The 23292-nt window shown below is 42.5% G+C and overlaps 1 protein-coding gene across 1 annotated transcript; it reads left to right on the plus strand.

The window, feature by feature from the left end:
• Positions 1-1838: 1838 nt before the first annotated feature.
• On the plus strand, positions 1839-18749 carry opn3 (opsin 3). Its single transcript, XM_068044149.1, has 4 exons — positions 1839-2148; positions 12427-12746; positions 16223-16474; positions 18432-18749. The coding sequence occupies exons 1-4, from the start codon at positions 1839-1841 to the stop codon at positions 18711-18713; spliced, it is 1164 nt and encodes a 387-aa protein (XP_067900250.1). The 3' UTR covers positions 18714-18749.
• The last annotated feature ends 4543 nt before the right edge of the window (positions 18750-23292 follow it).

Raw genomic sequence — 23292 nt, forward strand, 5'->3', positions numbered from 1 at the left:
GACTATAACTATCGGAATGCAATTTAAACCTGCTCTCCTCAGTACTGGGAACCATAATATTAGACAGAGAGGATGGGGGTTTTAAGCAGAAAGTTGTGAACTGGTAGTCTTTGAATAACCAGTCTTGCTGTCAATCATAAAAATAATTGTCTTATTTGAAAGACCATTTTCTCATTTTTCTCTTTCTCAGATACAGACTTTCTCAGCACAGAGACGTTCATTCCAATTGTTACTTAAGCTATTTTATAGACTCCCCGGCCACCAATAGCTTTTGCGGCCTGGATCAGTCTATATTCCACATATTTTTTGAGTGCAAGAGCTTGCACCCCTTCTTCCACTATTTGAAAGGGCTGCTCAGAAATCAACTTCTGGCTCCACTTCAGTCCCATTCTCCTGATCTTTGACCACCCAGGGCAGAGCAGACAAGTAAGCCTGAAGGACCTTCATATACAGTTCTGAAGAAGGGTCACTGACCTGAAACTCTGCTTCTCTCTCCACAGATGCTGCCAGACCTGGAGTATTTCCAGCATTTCTTGTTTTTATTTCAGATTTCCAGCATCCGCAGTATTTTGCTTTTATATTACTGAAGGACCTTCTTGTGGGTCTGCGCATGCGTCTGGCCAAGGTGGCCAAGTACATTTGGGTGTATCCAGTAGGGGTGGTCTATTTGGCTGCCAGGTTCTGTCCCAGGGTCTTGTCCATGCCCAGATGGCCTTAGAAAAGGAGCACATTAGTGTCCACTGGTGCCTCTGTGCCAGGTGTCCCTTGTGATTGGAAATGAGATCCAATGAAAAAAAAAGCATCTATTCCCAGCACCAATCAACAGATCAGCTCATTACTTCTCTTGAGGTGCTGTAGTTTAGTTTTAAAATTTCATTGTTACCCTCTCTGCCTTTAATAATTTCTGTTGTAAATTTTAATATTCAACTTCTTTGTGATGTTAAGAAATCTTATTTTGAGTTCAGTGAAAAACAAGAGGCAGCAGAGCAAATGTTCAAAATATTTTGAGCTGGTCTTTTGATTTCCCTTTATATTGATATTTTCTTCTGACTAATTGTTACTTGGGGATTTTTCATATGTACTTCCACTTTTAATTGGAAGTTTATGTTCTTACTCTTGATTGACACCATCCCTACCTGTTCAATCTCGATTTGTTGCTTGTTAAGTCTCACGGGCACGTGTGATTATAGAAATTTCCATATAAAATCACGGAATGACAGAACCACAAAGACATGCTGGGCACAGGAATATTTATATTCTAAGTCAAATATGTGTTAAACCGAAGTTCATTAGAATATTTAATAAACTATTTTAGAAAATGTGCTCAGAATGAATATTTTGACATCAGGGAAGTTACTTACAGATAACAGATCAGTGAGTAGAATCACTCATTGTTTACCGTCACGTTACCAACAGCAGGTATTTAGTTAATTAGGTGAATACTCATGCAGAGTTCCCATTAAAAATAGTTCACGTTATTAAAGACACCAAGAAGATATTGCTGAAAAGTAAGTTTTTTTTTAAAAAATCGCACCATTTGATTTGCTTTGCTTTCCCGGGCAAATTGCAAATATAGCATAGCATTCAGTTACAGATATCTCCACTGCACCCCCCGGCGACATGGGAAGTAGTACATGTCGCTTTTTTAACAATGGATGGCACTTAAACCATGCCGATTCCATTTGAAGTGCTCCTAATTGAAACGGCTGTAGGTTTGCGCTGCCTGTAATCGGATTACAATTCCCTTAGCACGTTAGCAGCAACTCACTTCCTGAATGCTCCTGGAGTTTATCTCCGGGGCGGTCGTCCAGCATGTCGGAGCTGGACAGTAGGCAGCGATGAATCCAGCTAATAATACCGATGCATTGGAGGAAATCCTCTTCAGTCCCAATACCTACAAAGTTCTAGCAACCATCGTAGGTACTATAGGTGTTGTAGGCTTCTGCAACAATCTCCTGATGTTGGTGCTTTACTGCAAATTCAAAAGGCTCAGGACCCCCACTAACCTTTTCCTTGTGAACATCAGCATCAGTGATTTACTGTTATCCGTCTTTGGAATTATCTTTACTTTTGTCTCCTGCATAAAAGGACGATGGGTTTGGGACTCTGCAGCTTGTGTCTGGGACGGCTTCAGTAACAGCCTATTCGGTGAGTACAGACCGAACGACTAAATTGCCCTCTGGCTGTTGAAAAGGTTCACCAGACAATACACCGCCCCTGGTCTCCGGGACATTTTAACAAATGGTGCGTTAACAAAAAAAAAATCAAGAGCTGGTCGCTGCTGGGCAGAAGATGTCGCCGGGAAAGGTTTACTAACCGATCTGAAATTTAAAAAAATAAAATACTGGAAACACGCTGCGGGTCGGGTAACATCTGGGGAGAGAGAAACCGAGTTCATGATTCAGGGCCATGAGCTTTCATTTAACAGATTACTGTGTTTAATTTTGTGAATTCTAACGCTGTATTCCAAGGCTCAGTGACTTGGAATACGCGTTTTAGCGGAATAATTCAATTAAGATTTGTTAAATGTTTTGTGACCCTTAATTTCAGTTATGCTGCCCTGATCTATCTGCCTAATCTGTGTTTCTCTCCCATTTCAAATCAAGCTATCCAGTCCTAGATCACAGCTAATAAGGAGGCCATTCGGCCCATCGAGTCCATGCCGGATAATGAGCTTTTCATTTGTCACGATTTAATCATTTTCATATGGAACATGTTCACTGCGTGAACTGAAACAGTTCAGTTTTATACTTTGTCTTTTCTGCGGAAAAGAGTCTTGATTCTGAAAAATAGAATAAACAGAATGCAATTTTTAGTTCTGTGATTTATAAACCTCCCAATATGAAGTAAGTGATCAATTGAGCTTGCTGGAAAAAGCAGAGCGCGGGATCCCTTGCTCCAGTTGATAATCCTTAACTTCCTGACTTTCTGTGGACGCTGTTGTTCCTCATCCCAGTTTAGCATAAAACCTCAGGAAAATCTGGAGTTTAAAAAAAGTGGAATAAGTCTCAATTATAATATGTTAAAAGCCAATCATCTCAGGTATTTACTTAACATTTCTCTCCTCACCTGTCCAAGTATTGTGTTAACAGTCCAAGTGTCTGGCCAGGTTGTTGGTGTGGCGTTGTGCAAATATCTCATCAGGTGATTACATTTTGTAGCCTGCGTCTCTTGAGAGCCATTCAGCTATCCATTCTGCTTCAAAAAGCCGTCATGTTTGCTTGACTCAGTGAAAGAACCGTGCACCTTCCTTCACCAGCCCCGCAACTTTTGTTTGGATTGCAATAATTTCTGGTGTGAATTGCAAATATTTGCACGTTGATGAAAATAACAGCTGTTTTAGACCATACGATTTCCGGTAGTTTCAGAATGGTTGTATGCAAAACATTGTCATATTTGGGGCGGTGGGAGGGAAACTTTAGTTGATTCTGCTGTTGCTGGTCATTGCTGACTGTGTAGGTCTGGTACATGGTGTAAGTGATTTCAGCCACTTCCTTAATGGGTCAATGGTCAGAAAAGCATTTGACTGCAGTGGGTGCCTAAAAACTTCGTGAGAACCAAGCCAAATATAATTTGAGGGTAAGTGAAGAAAATAAGACTAATAAAAAAGAATAGAATGGCAGTTGACATAAGAGAACCCAAAAATCATTTACCAGCATATAAATAGTAAGTAGGTAGAAAGAGGCAGGGTAGAGCCTATTGGGGACAAAAAGGGTGATATATGCTTGGCACACGGCAAGGCTACAATACTTAAGGAGTACTATGTATTGGTGTTTACTAAGGAAGAGCATGATAGAGGTAATGGGTGGGGTGAAAATTGATGATCAGCATGTACTGGAAAGGCTGGCTATGCTTCGAGCGGACAAGTTACCTGGCCCGGATAGCTTACATCCCAAGTTGCTAAAGGAAGTGAGGGTCGTGATAATGAAAGGACTTGACATAATCTTCCCTAGAAAGGGAGGTGCCAGAGGATTGGCAAATGTGACACCCTTGTTCAAGAAAGGATGTAAGGGCATTCAGTAACGACAGGCCAGCCAGCTTAACATCTGTGGTGGGTAAGGTTTTAGAAAAAATAATCGGGGAAATAATCAATAAGCACTTGGAGAGGTTTGAGTTAATTAAGGAGAGCCAGGATGGATTGGTAAAAAGCAGATTGTGTTTGGCTAGTCTAATTGATTTTTTTTTTTAATGAAGTAACAAAGAGGAATGCAGTCGATGGTGTCCATATAGGAATTTAAGAAAATGTTTAACAAAGTACTACATAAACGGCTGGTTAACAAAATTGAGGTTAATGAGATAGGAGTGTCAGCTTGGATAAAAATTTGGCTTGAGGACAGAAAACAGCGAGTTGTGGTAAATGGTTGTTTTCCAGACTGGAGGATGGTAGACTGTGGTATTCCCCAAGATTCGGTGCTCGGACCACTCCTTTTTTTGCGATATATAAATGACTTGGTTATTGGAATAGAGTAGAATCTCAATTTGACAACGATGCCAAACTTGGAGGTAACAGTGAAGATGATGCCAATCGACTGCAACAGGACGTGGGCAGAAAAGTGGCAGATGGAATTTAATAGAGAAGTGTTAGGTGATGCATTTTGGCAGAAGGGATAGGGAGAGGCATAATAGACTAAATTGTGCTGTTCTAAAGAGTGTGCAGGGATAGAGGGACCTGGGATTCATGTGCATAGATCTTTGAAGATGGCAGGACATGTTAAAAGTATAGTTAGCAAAGTATATGGGATCTTGGGCTTCATAAATAGAGGTATTGCATATAAAAGCAGGGAAGTTATGCTGAACCTTTTACAAAGCTCTGCTTTGGCCACAACTAGAGTACTGCATCCAGTTCTGGTCACCACACTTTAGGAAAGATGAGAGTCCTTGAGAGGGTGCAGAGGAGATTTACCAGAATGGTTCCAGGGATGAGGAATTTTAGTTATAAGGTTAGGTTGGAGAAGTTGGGGTTGTTCTCCTTGGAACAAAGAAGATAGTGGGGAGATTTGTTAGAGATGTACAAGATTGTGACAGGTTTGGATGAGGTAGACAAAGAAAAGCTGTTCCCATTAGCCAATGGTCCAAAGATGTAAGGTTTTGGGCAAAAGATGCAGGGAGAATGTGAGGAAGAACTTTTTTACAAAGCAAGTGGTAGTGACCTGGAACTCGCTATCTGAGAGTGATGGAAGCAGAGACAATCAATGATCTCAAAGGGAAATTGGATAGGCACTTGAGGGAAATAAACTTACAGGGCTATGGAAATAGAAGGGAATGAGACTGATTGAATTGCTCTACAGGGAGCTGGAATGGACCTGATGGGCTGAATGGCCTCTTTCTATCTCATAATGACTCTGACATAAAAGATGAGGGCAGTGGTGACTTTTACTGCTAGTGGTGGTGCAATGTGAATGCTCTTTTTTGGATTAGGTGGCACACTAGCTACACTTTAACATCTCACACTGAAGAGTGCCTGCAGAGTCTCATCGACAGGTTTGCAGCTGCCTGCAATGAATTTGGCCTAACCATCAGCCTCAAGAAAACAAACATCATGGAGCAGGATGTCAGAAATGCTCCATCCATCAATATTGGCGACCACGCTCTGGAAGTGGTTTAAGAGTTCACCTACCTAGGCTCAACTATCACCAGTAACCTGTCTCTAGATGCAGAAATCAACACGCGCATGGGAAAGGCTTCCACTGCTATGTCCAGACTGGCCAAGAGAGTGTGGGAAAATGGCGCACTGACACGGAACACAAAGGTCCGAGTGTATCAGGCCTGTGTCCTCAGTACCTTGCTCTATGGCAGCGAGGCCTGGACAACGTATGTCAGCCAAGAGCGACGTCTCAATTCATTCCATCTTCGCTGTCTCCGGAGAATACTTGGCATCAGGTGGCAGGACCGTATCTCCAACACAGAAGTCCTCGAGGCGGCCAACATCCCCAGCTTGTACACACTACTGAGTCAGCGGCGCTTGGGATGGCTTGGCCATGTGAGCCGCATGGAAGATGGCAGGATCCCCAAAGACACATTGTACAGCGAGCTCACCACTGGTATCAGACCCACCGGTCATCCATGTCTCCGCTATAAAGACGTCTGAAAACGCGACATGTCCTGTGACATTGATCACAAGTCGTGGGAGTCAGTTGCCAGCGTTCGCCAGAGCTGGCAGGCAGCCATAAAGACCGGGCTAAAATGTGGCGAGTCGAAGAGACTTAGTAGTTGGCAGGAAAAAAGACAGGCGCAAGGGGAGAGCCAACTGTGTAACAGCCCCGACAAACAAATTTCTCTGCAGCACCTGTGGAAGAGCCTGTCACTCTAGAATTGGCCTTTATAGCCACTCCAGGCGCTGCTTCACAAACCACTGACCACCTCCAGGCGCGTATCCATTGTCTCTCGAGATAAGGAGGCCCAAAAGAAAAGAAAAAGGTAGTGCAATGTGAATGCTCTTTTTTTGGATTAGGTGGCACACTAGCTACAACCTCCCTGTTCAGCCTTAGCTTTGTAATGGACTGCTGCACTCATGTCTGGATTTGTTGTGGGAAACCTGTAGTGTATGGATTTTATGCCACATTTGTCCTCTACTCCTGGGCCTCCCTTCATAGCTGCTCCTGCTGTACCCAGTAATGACTAGCGCACACATGCCTAAATACAATAGATTGTACACTTTGTGAAGGATTGGGATTTTTGGGTTGACTAGCTTGTTCTTCCATTTTTTTTTTATCTTCTGCAGACTTCTCTTTGCATTGCTACATTGTTATCTTAAAAAAATTGTAAACTTTATTTTATTGGTGTCAGTAGCAACTTAAAAACCTAAAAATCAATACCACTCTTCAATGTTACTTTTGCTTCTTCAACTCCTCCATTGATTTCAAGGCTGCAGCTACGATTTGTAATTGCCTGTCTAGCATTAAGACTTGGATGAGCTGAAATTTTCTGTGGCTCCAGGTCAGACAAATTAAATTTCCTGGCAGCACCTGTGTGCCTCTGGCCTTAACTCCATCAACATTCCTGGTTGCAACTTCAAATAGAATTTTGATCTACTTCTCAATTTAGATAACTTCCTTCTCCACTTTAATTCTGATAAGACTACTTTCTTCCAGCTGTATAACATTGTCTGCTTCCACACCTGCCTCATCCCCATCACTGTCAAAACCAGATCCTGTTTTATTACCTCCAGGCTTGACTTCTCTAATGCCTCCTAGCTGGCATCCACCCTGCACAAATTATGACTCGATCAGAATTCTATAGCCCTGACCTGCACAATGTCCTGCATTTCCATTGGCCCAGTTTTTGCCAAGTTTGACTGGCTCCTTGTGCCTCAGTGAAGATCCTCATTTTTCAATTTCAAGTCTCTTCAGGGCCATGCCCTATCCAGAAATTTCCTCCAACCATAGATCCCTTCAAATACTTTCAGCTCCTGTGGAGCCAGTGTAATCACAGGCCTTAAATAAATTTTTTTAATAAGAAAGCTCAAGCTTTCAACAAGGGAAAAAAAGCTCATAAGATGCTACATTCTATTCGTTTTCCTGTATGCCTCAGGAACCTGGACAATAAGTATGGAAGCCTTTCAAATGTGGATTCTAAGACATATGTTTAAAATTCCTTACAAAGACCATAATACAAATTAAGAGGTGCTTGAAATTACAAGAGCAAAAAGAACTCTTCAAAAAGTGACTGAGGAAAAATATCAGTGTTTCGGCCATTTGATCAGAGCTGAAAAGATACCGATATCTCTACTGCAGGGCAGTAGAAAGAGGGGTCGACCTCTGGGTAGTTGGATGACGGACATCACGGTGTTTAAAGACAAGCTACACTGGATGTGTGAGGATGGTGCAAGATAGACAAGCATGACATACCTTGACTGCAGATCTCCTGATGGGAGTAGCTACAAGCAGCAAGAGCTTGAATTTTCCACTTAATGCCATTGTTGCATTACTGCTCAGCAGCAGATGGAATTATACACAGGTTTCCTGAGGTGACAATATAAATGTTCTTGGTGCAACTCTATAACTTGAGTTTTTTTTTTAAAAAGGGAAAAATGTGTCAAATGCTGACCCCTACCTAGGAAACTTCCATTCAACAAGGGTGCAATTCCAACTTCCTTACGCCCAGGACTTAACAGCTCAGAAAGAAGTGAGCCACTATACTTTCCCTTTTGCTCCCTGGGCAACACTCTCAATGTTCAACCTCTTAAAGCAACACTCGCAGTAGGGCACACAACCCCAAAGCAGCTTAAATATTGCCACTTCTCTCACATGCCCCCCTCTCATCACAATTCCCACACATTCCTTAACTTACAGCCTTGTTCTCACACAACCTTCCACCCTTTAGCTTGCAATGAATCAAATGTTAGTTTTGAAATACTTTTGTGATTTATTATGAGCTGTACAGGAAGTCAGGAAATTAACTTCAATAGTTTCAGACTTCTTCACATATATAAGGATTCCTGGAAAGTTGCTGCTGGGACAAACAAATCTGCTTTGGTGTCATCTGGTAGGGTGTGTAGTAGAATGTATGGATGAAGTGCTGCCAGTGCTGTTGATCAGTCAATAAAGACACCCTGCAGAATATGTCCCTTGCATTAGCGAGTGAGGACACAGCCTGGTTTCTTTCACAGACAAGCTGAATGTTCTGAGAATTGGAACCTCTTTTAATTCACTTGCATCAAGTTGCTGATTTGGTGCCTTCAGTGCCATGTATTGTGGTATCCTGCGCCCTGGAGAATTCAGATGTGCTGTAGAGGTCCCTAGTTCTGTGCCTCTGCTGACCTGAGGATGATGTCAAAGTGGATAAACTTGGCTATTCTTTGAGGGCATCTGTCTTCTGTTGGATGCCCGCCTTGAAATTTCCCTGCTCAGTGTTGTACTGGTCACATGGCAGCCTGGAAGGATGCAGGGCCATAAAAGTTGACAGTTACCCTCTATTCCCCTTTAATTGCCACAGACACAGCAGTTGTGACAGTGGAGCAAATCTGAAAATCTTCAATTAAGTTGGCAGAGATGCCCAGTTACAAAATTGACCTGAATGTGGGATTGGGAGTATGGATGTTGGGACCCCAATATTTTTTTCTGGGAAGAGAGAGTCACCACAGCAAAGGAAGTGCTGATGTCTGTGATCTTTTTACAAAAAAGAGGAAGTTTTTTAAAGTTCTTCAGAAGACTAATGTCCTCTTCAGCTCACCAACTTCTGACTTGCACTTGTCTGAAATGCCAGGGGGAGCTATTGTGACACATTTTATTTGGGCGTAAAGTTACAATGATTGCTGGAGCAGTGCATTTGAAGGGCTGTGTTCTCTAAAGTCAGGAGGAACTTGGTATTTTTTGTAGTAATATTCTACATAGATTGTGAAGTTTTTTGTACACACCTGACACTCTGAAAATTGTAATGATCACCAATATACAGATTTGTCTAGTTGTCAAAAACAAACAAATGCCACTAATCAGACTAGCTTATACAAAGGCAAAATATCGCAGACGCTGGAAATCTGAAATATAAACAAAGTTCAGAAAACATTCAGCAGGTGCAGAAGCATCCATGGAGAGAAAGAGTTAATGTTTCAGGTCGATGGCCTTTCGGCAGAATTGGAATAGGTTACAGATGCAACAGGTTTCAAGCAAGTACAGAGGCAAGGAAAGGGTGGTAAAGAAAGAAGAAAAAAGATCTGTGATGCTATGGAAGGCAGGAGTGATTAAATGGCAAAAGGGGATGGTCATGGGATAAGTATTAAAGATGGATCTGAAGGGGCTGTAAATGGCAGCAGCAAAATCATTAACAGCACCTGCTTTCAAAAAAAGTGCCAAATCAAAACTCAACATGGATTTCAGCAACACTGAAACACACAGCAAGTCTATCAGCACCTGAGAAGAGCAAGTTGCGGTTAACTTCTCTGGTATAGCCTTATTAGGAAACAGTAAGCTGGTCACCCGTTTTACCCCAGGTATCTTGCCCCAAATATTGTGGAATCTTGGCCTTCCTCTTGATATCAATGACACATAACAAGGACACAAAGTATTCTCACAAGCTCCTTTTATTTACTTTCTACCCAAACTACAGATATACTCACTGTGCTGGTAGTTGGTAACCCCGCGTGCAAGAGTTCGTCCTCGGGTGGTCAGTCCGCCAAACGAGTTCTCTTTACATCTTCAGTGATTGACCAGGTCACTCTTCCTGACTGTAGCAACGATGTCCTTGTGGGCTGTGGCTTAATACCACTTTCTGACCCTGGTCACTTGACATAATAGGTAATATCTTGAATTGTCATCCGATTGGGTTTCAGTGCCTTATCAATCCCACCATGGCTATGCAAGACCACCTGCATGTGGTCATATCCTGCTCTCAGCAGGTGACGTCTTAGGTGCATACCAGCAATGGATGTGGTAACTGCATCTTGAAAAGGCAGGAAGAAACAATTCACATGTATTCCGAGAGGCCATTGTTTGAGAGCTGTTGTAGACAGACTATCTGACGTTGTAATTAGTCTGATGCTACCACCTTAGTGGCATGTCCTGATTTGTGTGTGCATCCGGGAGGGGGGGGGGGGGGGGGGTGGTGAGGTGGTCCCCGTTCAGTTAAACTGTTTTTTTTTTTATTTCTGAAAAGTCCAATATGATGTCTTCAGTCAGAATTCTTGTCCCATCGTCCCGATGTCCTCCGCACTCCATGTTTTATCACCCTTTGCCACAAACTCTGCACACAAAATCACCAAGTCCCAGTTTACATCTATAACAAACACATTTTGCAATTTGATAGAACAGTTAAAACACATTTGAAATCCAGCAAAAACTGTTACAAGCAGAGAGCTGAATTAAAACATGGCATAAAAACACATTCCCCTTACAAAACTGAAAAATAATTAGGACCTTTTTAATGCAACTAACCAAAACTAAACCATTAGTTCCCTTTTTCTCATTTAAATTTTTCTCCGTTCCTTTTAAAGGATTGCCCTATAATCCAGCTCCAGTTTTGATCACACCTAAATGCTAAACTATCTCTTTGTAGGTGCTGATGAGTTTAAGAACATTTCCAGCATTTTGCCTCAATATACTTCCGAACATCATTAAAATAATGCTATCGATTAAAAAAATTCTTTAACTTCTGCATTTTGCTAAAACCTTTTTTGAGAACAATTTCTGTGTATATATGACTCTGTAAAACCACTGTGGACATTGTTTTCCTGTTTCTAATTTTGCAATGTCCATGTGGTAGGACGCTGTCTTAATAAATGCTCATACCTTAGTAACGCTCTTTATCTTGACAGGAATTTTTTTTTGTATGAACATTTCTTGATGAATACAGTGGGAAAGTAGAGCGCACTGAGAACAAAACTAGGCTAATGTGCCCTCTTGTGGTGGGCTGCATTATTTAAATTCTTTTTACTTATTGAACTCGATAGGAAATTCAGACCAATAATTTCCTCAAAGTTGCTCTCCTTCCGATGCTGTAACTTGGATGGAAGTGCCTCGGAAATCCCATTTACGGGTGGCAGTGAGAGCAGGAACAGCTACGAGCAAATGTCCAGTGATTGCCCTTTTTAATTGACAGTGACTGGGGTTAGAGGGGCAGGGAAGAGGAGAGATGTACTTCTCTGCCTATCACTGAGCTGACCTTGCAATTATAAAATGAAGTCACCTAAGTGCTCTTAGAGTTAATAGTTACATCACATGGCACAGCGTCCTACCACATGGACATGGCAAAATTAGAAACAGGAAAACAATGTCCACAGTGGTTTTACAGAGTCATATCTACACAAATTGTTCTCAAAAAAAGGTTTTAGCAAATTGCAGAAGTTAAAGAATTTTTTTTTTTTCAATTTGTTCTCAGTTGTTGGCAATACCACATTTCTTGCCCATTCCAGTTGCCTTGAGAAGGTGACGAGCCACGGCTGTAAATTGCTAGGCCTTTTCGTGATGCACTCACAGTGATGTCCGGTAGCCAGATCCAGCAACCCTTAAAGGAAAGTGGCTCAAAATTCCAAAAATAAAAAGTCAGCACATTTTAAAGATGTACTGATGCATTTACAGAAAACACCATGAACAAAAGGCTCATTAGATGGTAATTTTTCTTCCAAAGGGCCAATTTTTTTTATTTCCCCCCCCCCCCCAACAGTCAAAATAGTACACTAAATTAATTATTTTATAGAAACTGAAATCTCTCATTGAAGGCTTGGTGAAATCAGGATTACTATTATATGGGAAAGAGTCAACCTTGTGTTGCTGTATAGAGAGGGGTAAGATTTGCAACTTTTTCTCATAGATAATTTTTTTGACAATTCCGTTCGAGAGGCCAAAGCCCATTGTGGAAGTCACCAAGATTGAAAAAGGTAACCACATAAGCCAAGATATAGGAATTAGTTGATGTAAATCTTTTAAAAGCTTGTATATAATCTACAGATGACCAGATTAACTTACTGTATCCATATGTCATTTAATTTTATAGGAATTTCATCAATCATGTCACTGGCAGTCCTAGCATATGAGCGCTATATCCGGGTGGTGACTGCAACAGCGATTGATTTTTCCTGGGCTTGGCGTGCTATCACATATATCTGGCTTTACTCACTGGCCTGGACTGGAGCACCTTTAATTGGCTGGAACAGATACTCTCTGGAGTTGCACAGACTGGGCTGTTCGGTGAACTGGGACTCCAGAAACCCCAGTGATACCTTGTTTGTCCTCCTTTTATTCCTCGGATGTCTGCTTGTCCCTGTAGGCATCATAGCTTACTGCTATGGGAATATTTTATATACTATACGAATGGTAGGTAAAACTAGCGACTTCCTATCTTCAAGGTGTGAATTGTATGTAAGGGAACAACCACAGTAAACACTGCAAAATGACTGGGTACAATCTCAACCAGCCATGATGACACTGACTGTCTTAGGGCAAACCAGTCTTTGAGGCGGAGTCTAAACATCCCTAATGCCGCCTTCAGGCATGGGTAAAGGATGTCTCCTTGCTTGTCCTTACTCAGTATGGCAGGGGGTGGACTTCCAGCTGGAGATGTGTTCCTGCTTCCCACCTACCATTTTGGTAGTTGGAAGGACACTTAGTACCTGTAAAACACAGCCCAGATTCTAGGCCATTATATTATGACCACAATGGGAAGGACACTTGACCCATCTATCGCATCCTTCTATTCACTTACAATTTATTTCCTCCATTTATCTTGTCTTGAATGATTTTTTGCTTCACGACTTTATTCAGAAGACTATTCCAGATATTAATTGCTAATATGTGAACAAACGCTTCCTGGTGTTTATCCTGAACCTACTGGTCTGTGCTGACATCCTTCATCTCATCAAGCTTTGGCTATAAATAGTGCTCATGATTTAATCTTTTCTATATCTCACTTTAACATTTTGTATATCTCAATTCGGTCCTCTCTGAATCATCAACTTTTAAAGATGAGTCCAAATTTTTCCAATCTTTCCTTATAACTCGGGCTTGAACATAACAAATGAGCCTCAATGTACTTCTCTGCATCACTTCAAGCCTTGCATATTTCTCTTGCACCCAATGTTTAGTTTATAATAAATAAAAAGGAAGTATTTCATGATTTTTTTTTATAACCTGTTTGCAATTCTACTGGAAATACTGAACAGTGTGTCTTCAGGTCTCCATGGGGTAATTTTAACCCTCAAAAATGGGTGGCTTGGGTGTTGGGTGAGATGTTAAAATTTAAAAACAAAATCTCAAACTCAACCCCAACCCGTCCGCTTCCGGGTTTAATGGAGGTGGGACAAGAAGCGGGCAGCCAACCTTCTCCCAGGAAGCGTGATGGACATTTAAATATTATAATGGGGCTGGGAGTCTCATATTTAATCTGCTTTACATGTTTAACTCTGGCTGGCCTGGTTTCCCAGGCCTCTGAGAACCTGACAGCTCAATAAAGTGAGGACAAGTCTTAAGAAATGTGCCCTTGTAGCACTGCTTGTGGGCCAAGAAGAACAAGAGTGCTTCCCCTACACCCAGCCCATTCCCCCCCTCCCTCAAAGCTTATCTCCTTCCCTGGGATCTGATTACCTCCCCCCCCCTTTCTCTTTTCCCCCCTCCAACCACTGCAGGCTCTTTACCTGCTGCTGTGGCATGATTTCAGTGTGCTCCCCACCTGACTGGAAGCCAAGCCTGGCTGAATTCCAGGTGGGGATCCTGTTTTTTTAAAAAAAAAAGTAAGTCCCATGCTGTGGAGTCAAAACTCAATCAGAACTCCTTACCCCCCCCCAGCCCCTGCCTCCACTTACCAAACCCACCCCTGTCAATATCAGGGCCCATGTTACATACAGTGACCAGGCAACGACACTTTAATGAATGTGAGCATTCATTTGCAGCATGCCAGCATTTCTAAGTATAACAAACCCAGTGTCTGTTTACTCTGGTGAAATCCTTTTACTCAGAGTTTATAGGTTCTACACAAGATCAGTTCATTGAACATCTGTTATGTATGTAGCTAAACATAACTTTGCTGTGTTTTCCTTTTACAGGTGAACATTATTGTGCTATATATAGATATAGATGGGCTGGTAAGATGGGCGGAGCAGTGGCAAATGGAGTTTAATCCTGAGAAGTGTGAGGTGATGCACTTTGGGAGGTCTAACAAGGCAATGGAATATACAATGGATGGTAGGACCCTCAGGAGTACAGAGGGTCAGAGGGACCTTGGGGTGCTTGTCTATAGATCACTGAAGGCAGCAGCACAGGTAGATAAGGTGGTTAGGAAGGCATACTTGCCTTAATTAGCTGAGGCTAATGCAGGGAGGTTATGATGGAGCTGTATAACTGGAGCCACAACTGGAGTACTGTGTACAGTTCTGGTCATCACATTATAGGAAGGATGTGATTGCACTGGAGAGGGTGCAGAGAAGATTCTCCAGGATATTGCCTGGGGTGGAGCATTTCAGTTATGGAGAGAGACTGGATAGGCTGGGGTTGTTTTCCTTGGAGCGGAGGAGGCTGAAGGTGACCTGATTTGAGATATACAAAATTGAGGGGCATTGATAGGATAGGTGGGAAGAAATGTTTTCCCTTAGCGGAGGTGTCAATAACTGGGGGGCATGGATTTAAGGTAAGGGGCAGAAGGTTTAGAGGGGAGTTGAGAAATTTTTTCTCCCAGAGGGTGGTTGGAATCTGGAACACACTGCCTGAAGAGGTGGTAGAGGCAGGAACACTCACGACATTCAAGAATTATTTAGATGAACACTTGAAACGCCATAACATACAAGACTATGGGCCAAGTGCGGGGAAATGGGATTAGTTAGGACGGGTGCTTGATTGTCGGCGCAGGCGTGTTGGGCTGAAGGGCCTGTTTCTGTGCTGTAAAACTCTGACTCTATATTTTCTCAATGCCTGAGCAGCAGCTTCTGTGATGAATCAGTTGGTAATTGTACTTCCATGTGTGAGATTGAGCCATAATTACCAGAATGATCCTAGATTTGGATTCCAGTCTGTATTGATTTTTGATGGGATGACCATAAGGGGGCTTCCTGTAATTGATCTCAGTACCCCAGGATTAGAGAGGGAGAAAAAAATCAGCCCGTACCCCTGTCCCATTCAATCAGCTGTTTTAATCTCCATGTTTGAATTGTTTGACATTCCTGCACAATCTAGAATCACATCTGACAAATGAATCCTTGGATAAGGTGTACTTTAGGGTGGCCAAAGCCTGTGGAACTGTACCATGGTATAAGTTGGAATCTGCTGGATATGTAGTGAAAATCAAAAATGGGTATAAAAATGCCTGATTGGTCTACAGCTGGGGTATGATAGGATTGTGGTTGCTAGAGGACTAGCAACTAGACCTGGATTAATGATCCAGAGACACCAGTTCAAATGCCATCATGGCAGCTAGGGAATTTAAATAAATCTGTAGTTTAAAAAAAAACTATTGGTAATGGTGACCATGAAACTAGTGGATTGTCATTAAAAAGCCATTTGTTTCACTAATATCCTTTAGGGAAGGAAATCTACTGTCCTTGTCCAGTCTGGTCTAAGTGACTCCAGACTTGCAGCAATGTGGTTGACTCTTAACTGCTCTCTGAAATGACCACTCCGTTCTATAGGGATGGCAATAAATGATCTTGCCAGTGCTGCCCACATCCCATGAATGAGTTTTTAAAAAAAAAGATACCTGGAGAGGTGGGAAAGGGCTCAGTGGGAACCAAAAAATTGCAAATGTGCCAGGTAGTCCATTCCAAAGTATAACTGTTTCTGACACTTCTCCTCCTTGTCTTTTACAGCTTCAAAATGTTCAAGACCTTCAGTCAGTCCGAATTGCAAAGATACTAACTTGTGAGAAGAAAGTGGCAAAGATGTGCTTCTTCATGATCTCCACGTTCTTAATTTGTTGGGTGCCATATGCAATAGTATCCTTCATGCTGGTTTATGGTTACACTGACATTATTACCCCCACCGTAACCATTATTCTTTCACTTCTTGCCAAATCCAGCACAACATATAATCATATCATTTATATCTTCATGAGCAGAAAGGTATGGTATATCACTTCCTTATAATAATGGAAGTAACACTAACTTAAATATCTTCCATTCACTTGTTAGCTCAGTTGTTTAAGGCAGTGAGTAACTGTATCATACTGAAGATTCCACCTTTGATTCCTAGTCTTTGCTGAGTTAAATGATTTCGGCTGGAGTGACAAAAGGAATGCTATAATGGGCCTTGATACTCTTGGGTTACTAAATAGGAAATCAACCAGGATTGCTTGCTCCTGATGTCTGTTAAATAACACCTGCTGTGCCTGCATGTTTGTTGTAATGGGACCCTTTTGCGGTATGAACTGGATATCCTGTCTGTCTTCACATGTATTTCTCCCATCTTTTCAAAGGCAGACCAAAACACTTCAGTGAGACAAGGTTAGATGCAAATCATTAAGCTGCTTTATTTCACAGGCAGCGAGTGAGCGTACAAAGTAATGGACATAATCAAATCTTGACTTGATTCGGCCAACTATGGAACCTTACTTGAGAATGGGGAAAGTAGTAAAATAGTATTTGTAGGCTTGCTTAACTCTTCCTGGTCAGCCTTCTGATTCTGATTAGCTCTAGGCTTGAAGAACAAGATTTCCTCACTAGACTAGTTTACTCCCCACACCTTTTCTGGCTCATTGACGGAATACACCTGTGGTCCTTTGTCGCTCTGTCTCTTCCCAGCAAGTGTGAGGGCTGTCCCTCTAACTACTTTCTGGTGATCAATGGGACCAGCTACCACCTCCTCCCTCCACTTGGGGCGCAAGTCAATGGTTTTGGGGTGAGAATTAACTTTTCATTGTCTCATCCATCTGTAGGAGATTTTCGCCATAACGCCCCACAAACTGGAGTCAGTTCTGATGAAAAAGCTCACGTAAGGGCAGCATTGGGCTTGTATGTCATGCTCCTACAGTCAAACCTCCAATTGACCTTTGCTGTCTAGGTTCACCCATGATAGTGAAGTGCCAGAGGGATATCCCAAATAAATCCGTTTCAGGAGGAGAGGAAAATTGGGAAACGCTTGTTCTCCTCCCTGTCTCCCTGTCTTTCCTGAATATGTTTTTTAAAACACTGGGGCCTCCTCCAAGTGCCCATTATTCATCTGCATGTTTAAACAGCAGTGTTTGCTAGTGATGCAAACATGGGGCAAACAACTAAGCTTGCTCCTTTCGTCAGCTGATCATGTATTTGCATTCCCAGCAGAGGTTTCTGGAAAATAACCAGTAGCACGAACATTGGACTAACTCTCCCCATACAAGCACCTTCCCAGTGTTTATGGTTGTCATTCACCAGGAAACTCATTGGGTTGAATTTTGTCAGCAGCAGCCAATTCGGAGGCGGCCTGCCTCCCAGAGCTGCCAGCCCAATCAAAGGGCCAGCAGCTCAGGGGCCTTGGCAGCACCACTGTTGCAGGTGACCTCTGCTGAAGTGGCAGCATGCGGGAGAGGGCACCTCAATGCTGAGGCACCCTTGAAGATGAGGTAAGTTTTTTTACTGAGCAAGCTAGCCCACTGAGATTTTGGGGAGGAGGGGGTGTATATTGCAGCAGCGGACCCTCAGCTGCAAGGGCAGCTATTGCCACGATGGGGCTTGGGGCCCTTTGTGGGCCATGGAGCAGCAATAAGAGGGCCCCCCTCTGGAACCTGCTGGCAGTTTCGATATGCAGCGGTGGGCCCTCCCAATGCTGGCAAAATACCAGTGGGGGTGGGAGGTGGCCCTTAATTGGGCTCTTAAGTGGCTCCATTGGCCACTGAGACTCCTGCTGCTGGTAATATGTCATGGCAGCACGAAGGCATTGGGCTTCCCCTGACATATTACAGCCTTCCTGTCTTCTAGCCTGCTGCCATAGGGCTGGTAAAATTCAGCCCACTGGATTATAAGGAGTATAAGAAAGGTTAAGATATTGATGTTTGTAAAAAGACAGGTGAAAATAAATAAAAGTATTTTTTGTGACCCTTTACAGTATCGATGGTGCCTAATGCAACTACTTTGCTCTCGTCTAATGAGAATTAAGTGGGTAATAAAAGATCATACTGTTCGAGTCCGAAGTGACAAGCCAGTCAAGCCTATCGTCTTATCTGAAAGGGTTGTGGATCGGCCTAAAAAGAAAGTGACTTTTAGTTCATCTTCAATAATCTTCTTCATAAGCAGCGATGAAACTCAGGATACAGATAGCACTGCTGAACTTAATCCTACAAACCTAAACATCATCCAAGTGAGACCATTAAGATCGGAAAAAGCATAAAGAGAAAATAAAAATGAGTACTGACGCATGGTGCAGTGTGAACATGCCTTCTTATTTATAGGACACTTTCAGTTTACAATAACACTATCACTCTGTGGCTTCTGTAGCACCTTGAAGTTAAGTCTTGAAGAAAAGCAGTGATAAATTATATATTCTTTAAAGGACAGATGCCATTTATCTGTTTCATTTTTTTATCTTGTCTGCAATATACAATGTCAAACTTTTTAAAATTGAAAGGTTAAATATGTAGTGTATGAGTTCTCCAAAGAATGCCCCTAATGTCTATCCTTTGTTGGAAAAAGGAAATTTGAAGAAATCAGAAATTTGCAGTATTACCTTGTAAAACAATAAGGAATCTAGCGTTATGAGCAACAAACTTCATCTAACCTGATCTAATAACTCCTATTTAATATTGCTGAAAAGAGATGCCGAAGCTTTTCGTTTTGTACTCATCAGGACAGATGCAAAAATGCCAAATTTCAAGGGGAGCAACAATTTATACTACATGAGAAAGGGTGCTGATTGGTAAGTTGACACTGGTCAAGTTGTTGCTGTGGAGAATGCACCAGGGAACTATTGTCACCCATGCTTTTGTTTAATTCGATAATGCGCAATGCCTGGACCTGTTCCTTTTGCCTTCAGAGGACAGGTCTTTGCCTATGAACAAATGTAGCTTCTAGTAAGCTTAAGTGAATCGTATTGCGAGCCCGACTGATCATCTTAAATTGGTTGTTAGTGTCATTCTTAGCACGCCGGATTGTTCAGTAAGTGCTGTCCAATTGCAGAATCACATCTAATGTTAGACATTATGTTCTGAGTTTTCTAAATACGGGCTAGTTGAGTATGGTCAGTACTCTGCCTATTGTGACCAGCCAAAGGGACATGCTGTTTGATATGATCCGCCAGTCATTGGGACGTACGGCCTATGTACCTAGTATCGCACCGGCACTAGAACTTATATACCACATTACTCATTTGTATGGTAGGCAGACCATCTTTTTGGCTTGACGGCAGCATGCTGTTCGTGGAAAATACCACTTGTGTTGCTACTACATAGCAATAGTGTGAGACAGCTAGCTGTTTGCCATTTCAGAATACTCCAACATTTATTCTTTAGTGGCCAGGAGTTTTCTTGGATCCACTCCTGCTTCATCTTAACTTCACTGGAAGTGCAAATGTGTTTACACCACGCTTCCGATGAAGTTATGGTGTCAGAATGGGAGCAGCTCTTAGGAAATCTTTGGCCATTATCACTGTACTTTGCGATGGTGTTCCTCACCTGGGAAGGTTGTACTGTATAAAAACAGAAGTTGTCTCACCATCAGCCCTTTTTTAAAAAAAATTCATAGACCAAAACATCTGCCAATGGTGGTGTGGAACTGGCCTCCATGCACAGCCTGTGAACTCACCATTTTACTTTTTTCCCATTGAGAAACTAAAGTGAAAGCTCATAGCACAGGCACCATCAAGGTAGCAAAGAGAAAGTAAATCAAGTAGTAGTAATTTAGATGATGGCATGTTTGAGTTTTTAGAAGAACCTGAGAATTGTAGGAGGATTAAAAGACTGAGGCCTGGATTTTGCTGTCAGCAGCAAAGCAACCAAGCAGCCAATCACATTAAAGGATTTTCACAGATGCCCAACCAGGAAACAAAAAGCAGTAAAATAAAATCACTTTAAAAGATTTTTTACACAGTGAAGAAAAGATTGGGATATGCAGGTAGAAATTAAAATAGTGAAAAAAACTTTTAAGTGCTTAAATTCAGCTTAAAAATCTACTGCATAATCGTTTGACAGCATTCCATGCAAATAAAATTATTTTTTCAGGGCCAGTTGTGTTCATCAAATTTTATTTTAAAAACCCAGCTACATGTGATTGGATAAGGTATAACTTTTTATGGGGCTTCTAACAGCGATGTGGGAGCGGTATTTCAAGTTCCTACTGAATTCAGTGATATCTGTGTCTGTATGGTGGGGGTGGTGATTGGGAGCTGGGGCCAGCCTGTGGTGGAGCACCAAGTGACAGACTGCAACTTTAGGATTTCTGTACTAATCTACACATGCCCAACATGCTGAAGTTGTAGTCAGTTTCAAAGGAGTAATAGGAACTTAGGAAATAGCAGCATAAGAAGGCCATTCAGACCCTCAAGCCTGCCCCACCATTCAACTAGATCGTGGCTGATCTTCTACCCCATTTTCCTGCACTATCCCCATATCCCCCGATGCCTTTAATATCTAGAAATCTATTGATCTCTGACTTGAGGCTCTGACTGAGCCTCCACAGCCCTTTGGGGTAGAGAATTCCTAAGATTCACCACCCTCTGAGTGAAGAAATTCCTCCTCATCTCAGTCCTAAATGGCTTACCCCTTATTCTGAGACTGCCCCCTGGTTCTAGATCCACCCAGCAAGGGAAAACGTCCTTTCTACATCCACCCTGTCACGCCCTGTAAGAATTTTATATGTTTCAATGAGATCGCCTCATTATTCTAAACTATAGAGAATCCTCAATTTCTCCTCATAGGACAATCCTGCCATCCCAGAAATTAGCTTGATGAACCTTTGTTACACTCCCTCTATGGCAAGTATATCCTTCCTTAGGTAAGGAGACCAAGACTGTACACAATACTCCAGGTGCAGTCTCAGCAAGGCTCTATACAGTTGCAGCAAGATAGTTTTATTTCTGTACTCTCATCCTCTTGCAATGAAGGCCAACATACCACTGGCCTTCCCAACTACTTGTTGCCCCTGCATGTTAATTTTAGGGCTCATGAACCAGGACACCTACGTCCCTTTGAACATCAACATTTCCCAACCTCTCACCATTTAAGAAATACTCTGCATTTCTGTTTTTCCTACCAAAGTGGATAACTTCAAATTTTTCCATCTGCCATGTTCTTGCCCACTCACTTAGCCTGTATAAATCCCCGTGAAGCCTCTTTGCATCCTTCTCAACTCACATTCCCACCTAGTTTTGTCATCCGCAAACTTGGAAATATTACATTTAAGGCCAATATCCAAATCATTCATGTAGATTGTGAGTAGCTGGGACCTAAGCAGTAATCTTTGTGGAACCCCACTAGTCACAGCTTACCAAGCTGAGAATGACCTGGTCTTCTCTCTTTTCTGTCTGGCAGTATATTGCCCCCAAGCCATGTGCTCTCATTTTGTTAACTAGCCTTCTGTGTGGGACCTTATTGAAAGCCTTCTGAAAATCCAAATGCACTACATCCACTGGTTCCCCCTTTATGTATTCTGCTAGTTACATCCTCAAAAAACTCTAACAAGTTTGTCAAATATGATTTCCCTTTCATAAATCCATGTTGACTTTGTTCAATCCTACCATTATTTTCTAAGTGTCCAGTTATCACATCCTTTATAATAGATTCTAGCATTTATAGTTCCCTATTTTCTCTCTCCCTCCTTTATTAAATAGTGGGGTTACATTTGCTACCTTCAAAGCTACAGGAACTGTTCTAGAATCTATAGAATTTTGGAAGATGATCACCAATGCATCCACTATCTTGACAGCCACCTATATCACCATTCTGGGATGTAGATTATCAAGTCCAGGTGATTTACCAACTTTTAGTCTCATTAATTTCACCAGTGCTACTTTTTTACTAATACTAATTTCTCTCCGTTCCCCAGTCTTGCTAGTCCCTTTGGTGTTCTCGTATTTCTGGAAGGTTTTATGTTTCTTCCACCGTGAAGACAGACACAAAGGCTAGAATTTTACATTGGATGGAAGGCCCTGCCCACTGGCCAAAAAGTTGGGGTGAGCCGCCTCCACCAGGCCTGGGGAGCCATACCAGGATATTATGCTCCCCAGGCCCTTAATTGGGCTGGGAAGTCTCGCCTAATGGAGCTGCCAGCCAATCAGTTGTGGGAGGGGGGCATCTCTCAGTCCCAGCAGCGCCACCCGGAGCAGTGGCCACTGCTGGGACTGCACCCAATCACAGCAGAAGGAGGGGCAACGGCCCCAGAAACAAGATAAGTGTTTCCAACGAGGCCCGAAAAAAAAAAAATCAGCTGGGCCCTGGCGAGGCAAGGGGGGTTGGTTGGGGCTTCGGGGGGGTAATCTCTCCATCGGGCACAGGGTGCCCATTCAGCAAGACACCCCCCCCAGCCCGCAAGGAGGGCGGCTTCTGGGGGGCCTGATACCAGAAGCAGCAGGTGGGCCCTTAAGTGGCAGTTAATTGGCCACTTAAGAGCATTGATTGGCCTGGGGTGGGCGGGCCATTTCTTGCCACTGCCGCCCCTCGTAAAACTGCAGCTGGGGCGGGAAGATGTCGTGAATGTCACCAGCCACCCCCTCCCCCCCCAACCCACCTTCCACTCTGTTTTACAGCACCTTCTGCCACCAGCCCCTTCCTGTGGGGAGCATAAAATTCCAGCCAAAGTATTTGTTTCGTTCCTCTGCCATTTCCTTTTTCCCCCATTATAAATTCTCCTGTCTCTTCCTGTAATAGGCTCACATTTGTTTTTGGTAATCTTTTCCTTTTTACATACCTATTGAAGCTTTTACAGTTCATTTTATGTTTTTCGCTATTTACTTTCATATTCTTTATTCTCTTTATCAG

The sequence above is a fragment of the Heterodontus francisci genome, chromosome 13 (assembly GCF_036365525.1).
Source record: "Heterodontus francisci isolate sHetFra1 chromosome 13, sHetFra1.hap1, whole genome shotgun sequence".
Lineage (NCBI taxonomy): Eukaryota > Metazoa > Chordata > Chondrichthyes > Heterodontiformes > Heterodontidae > Heterodontus > Heterodontus francisci.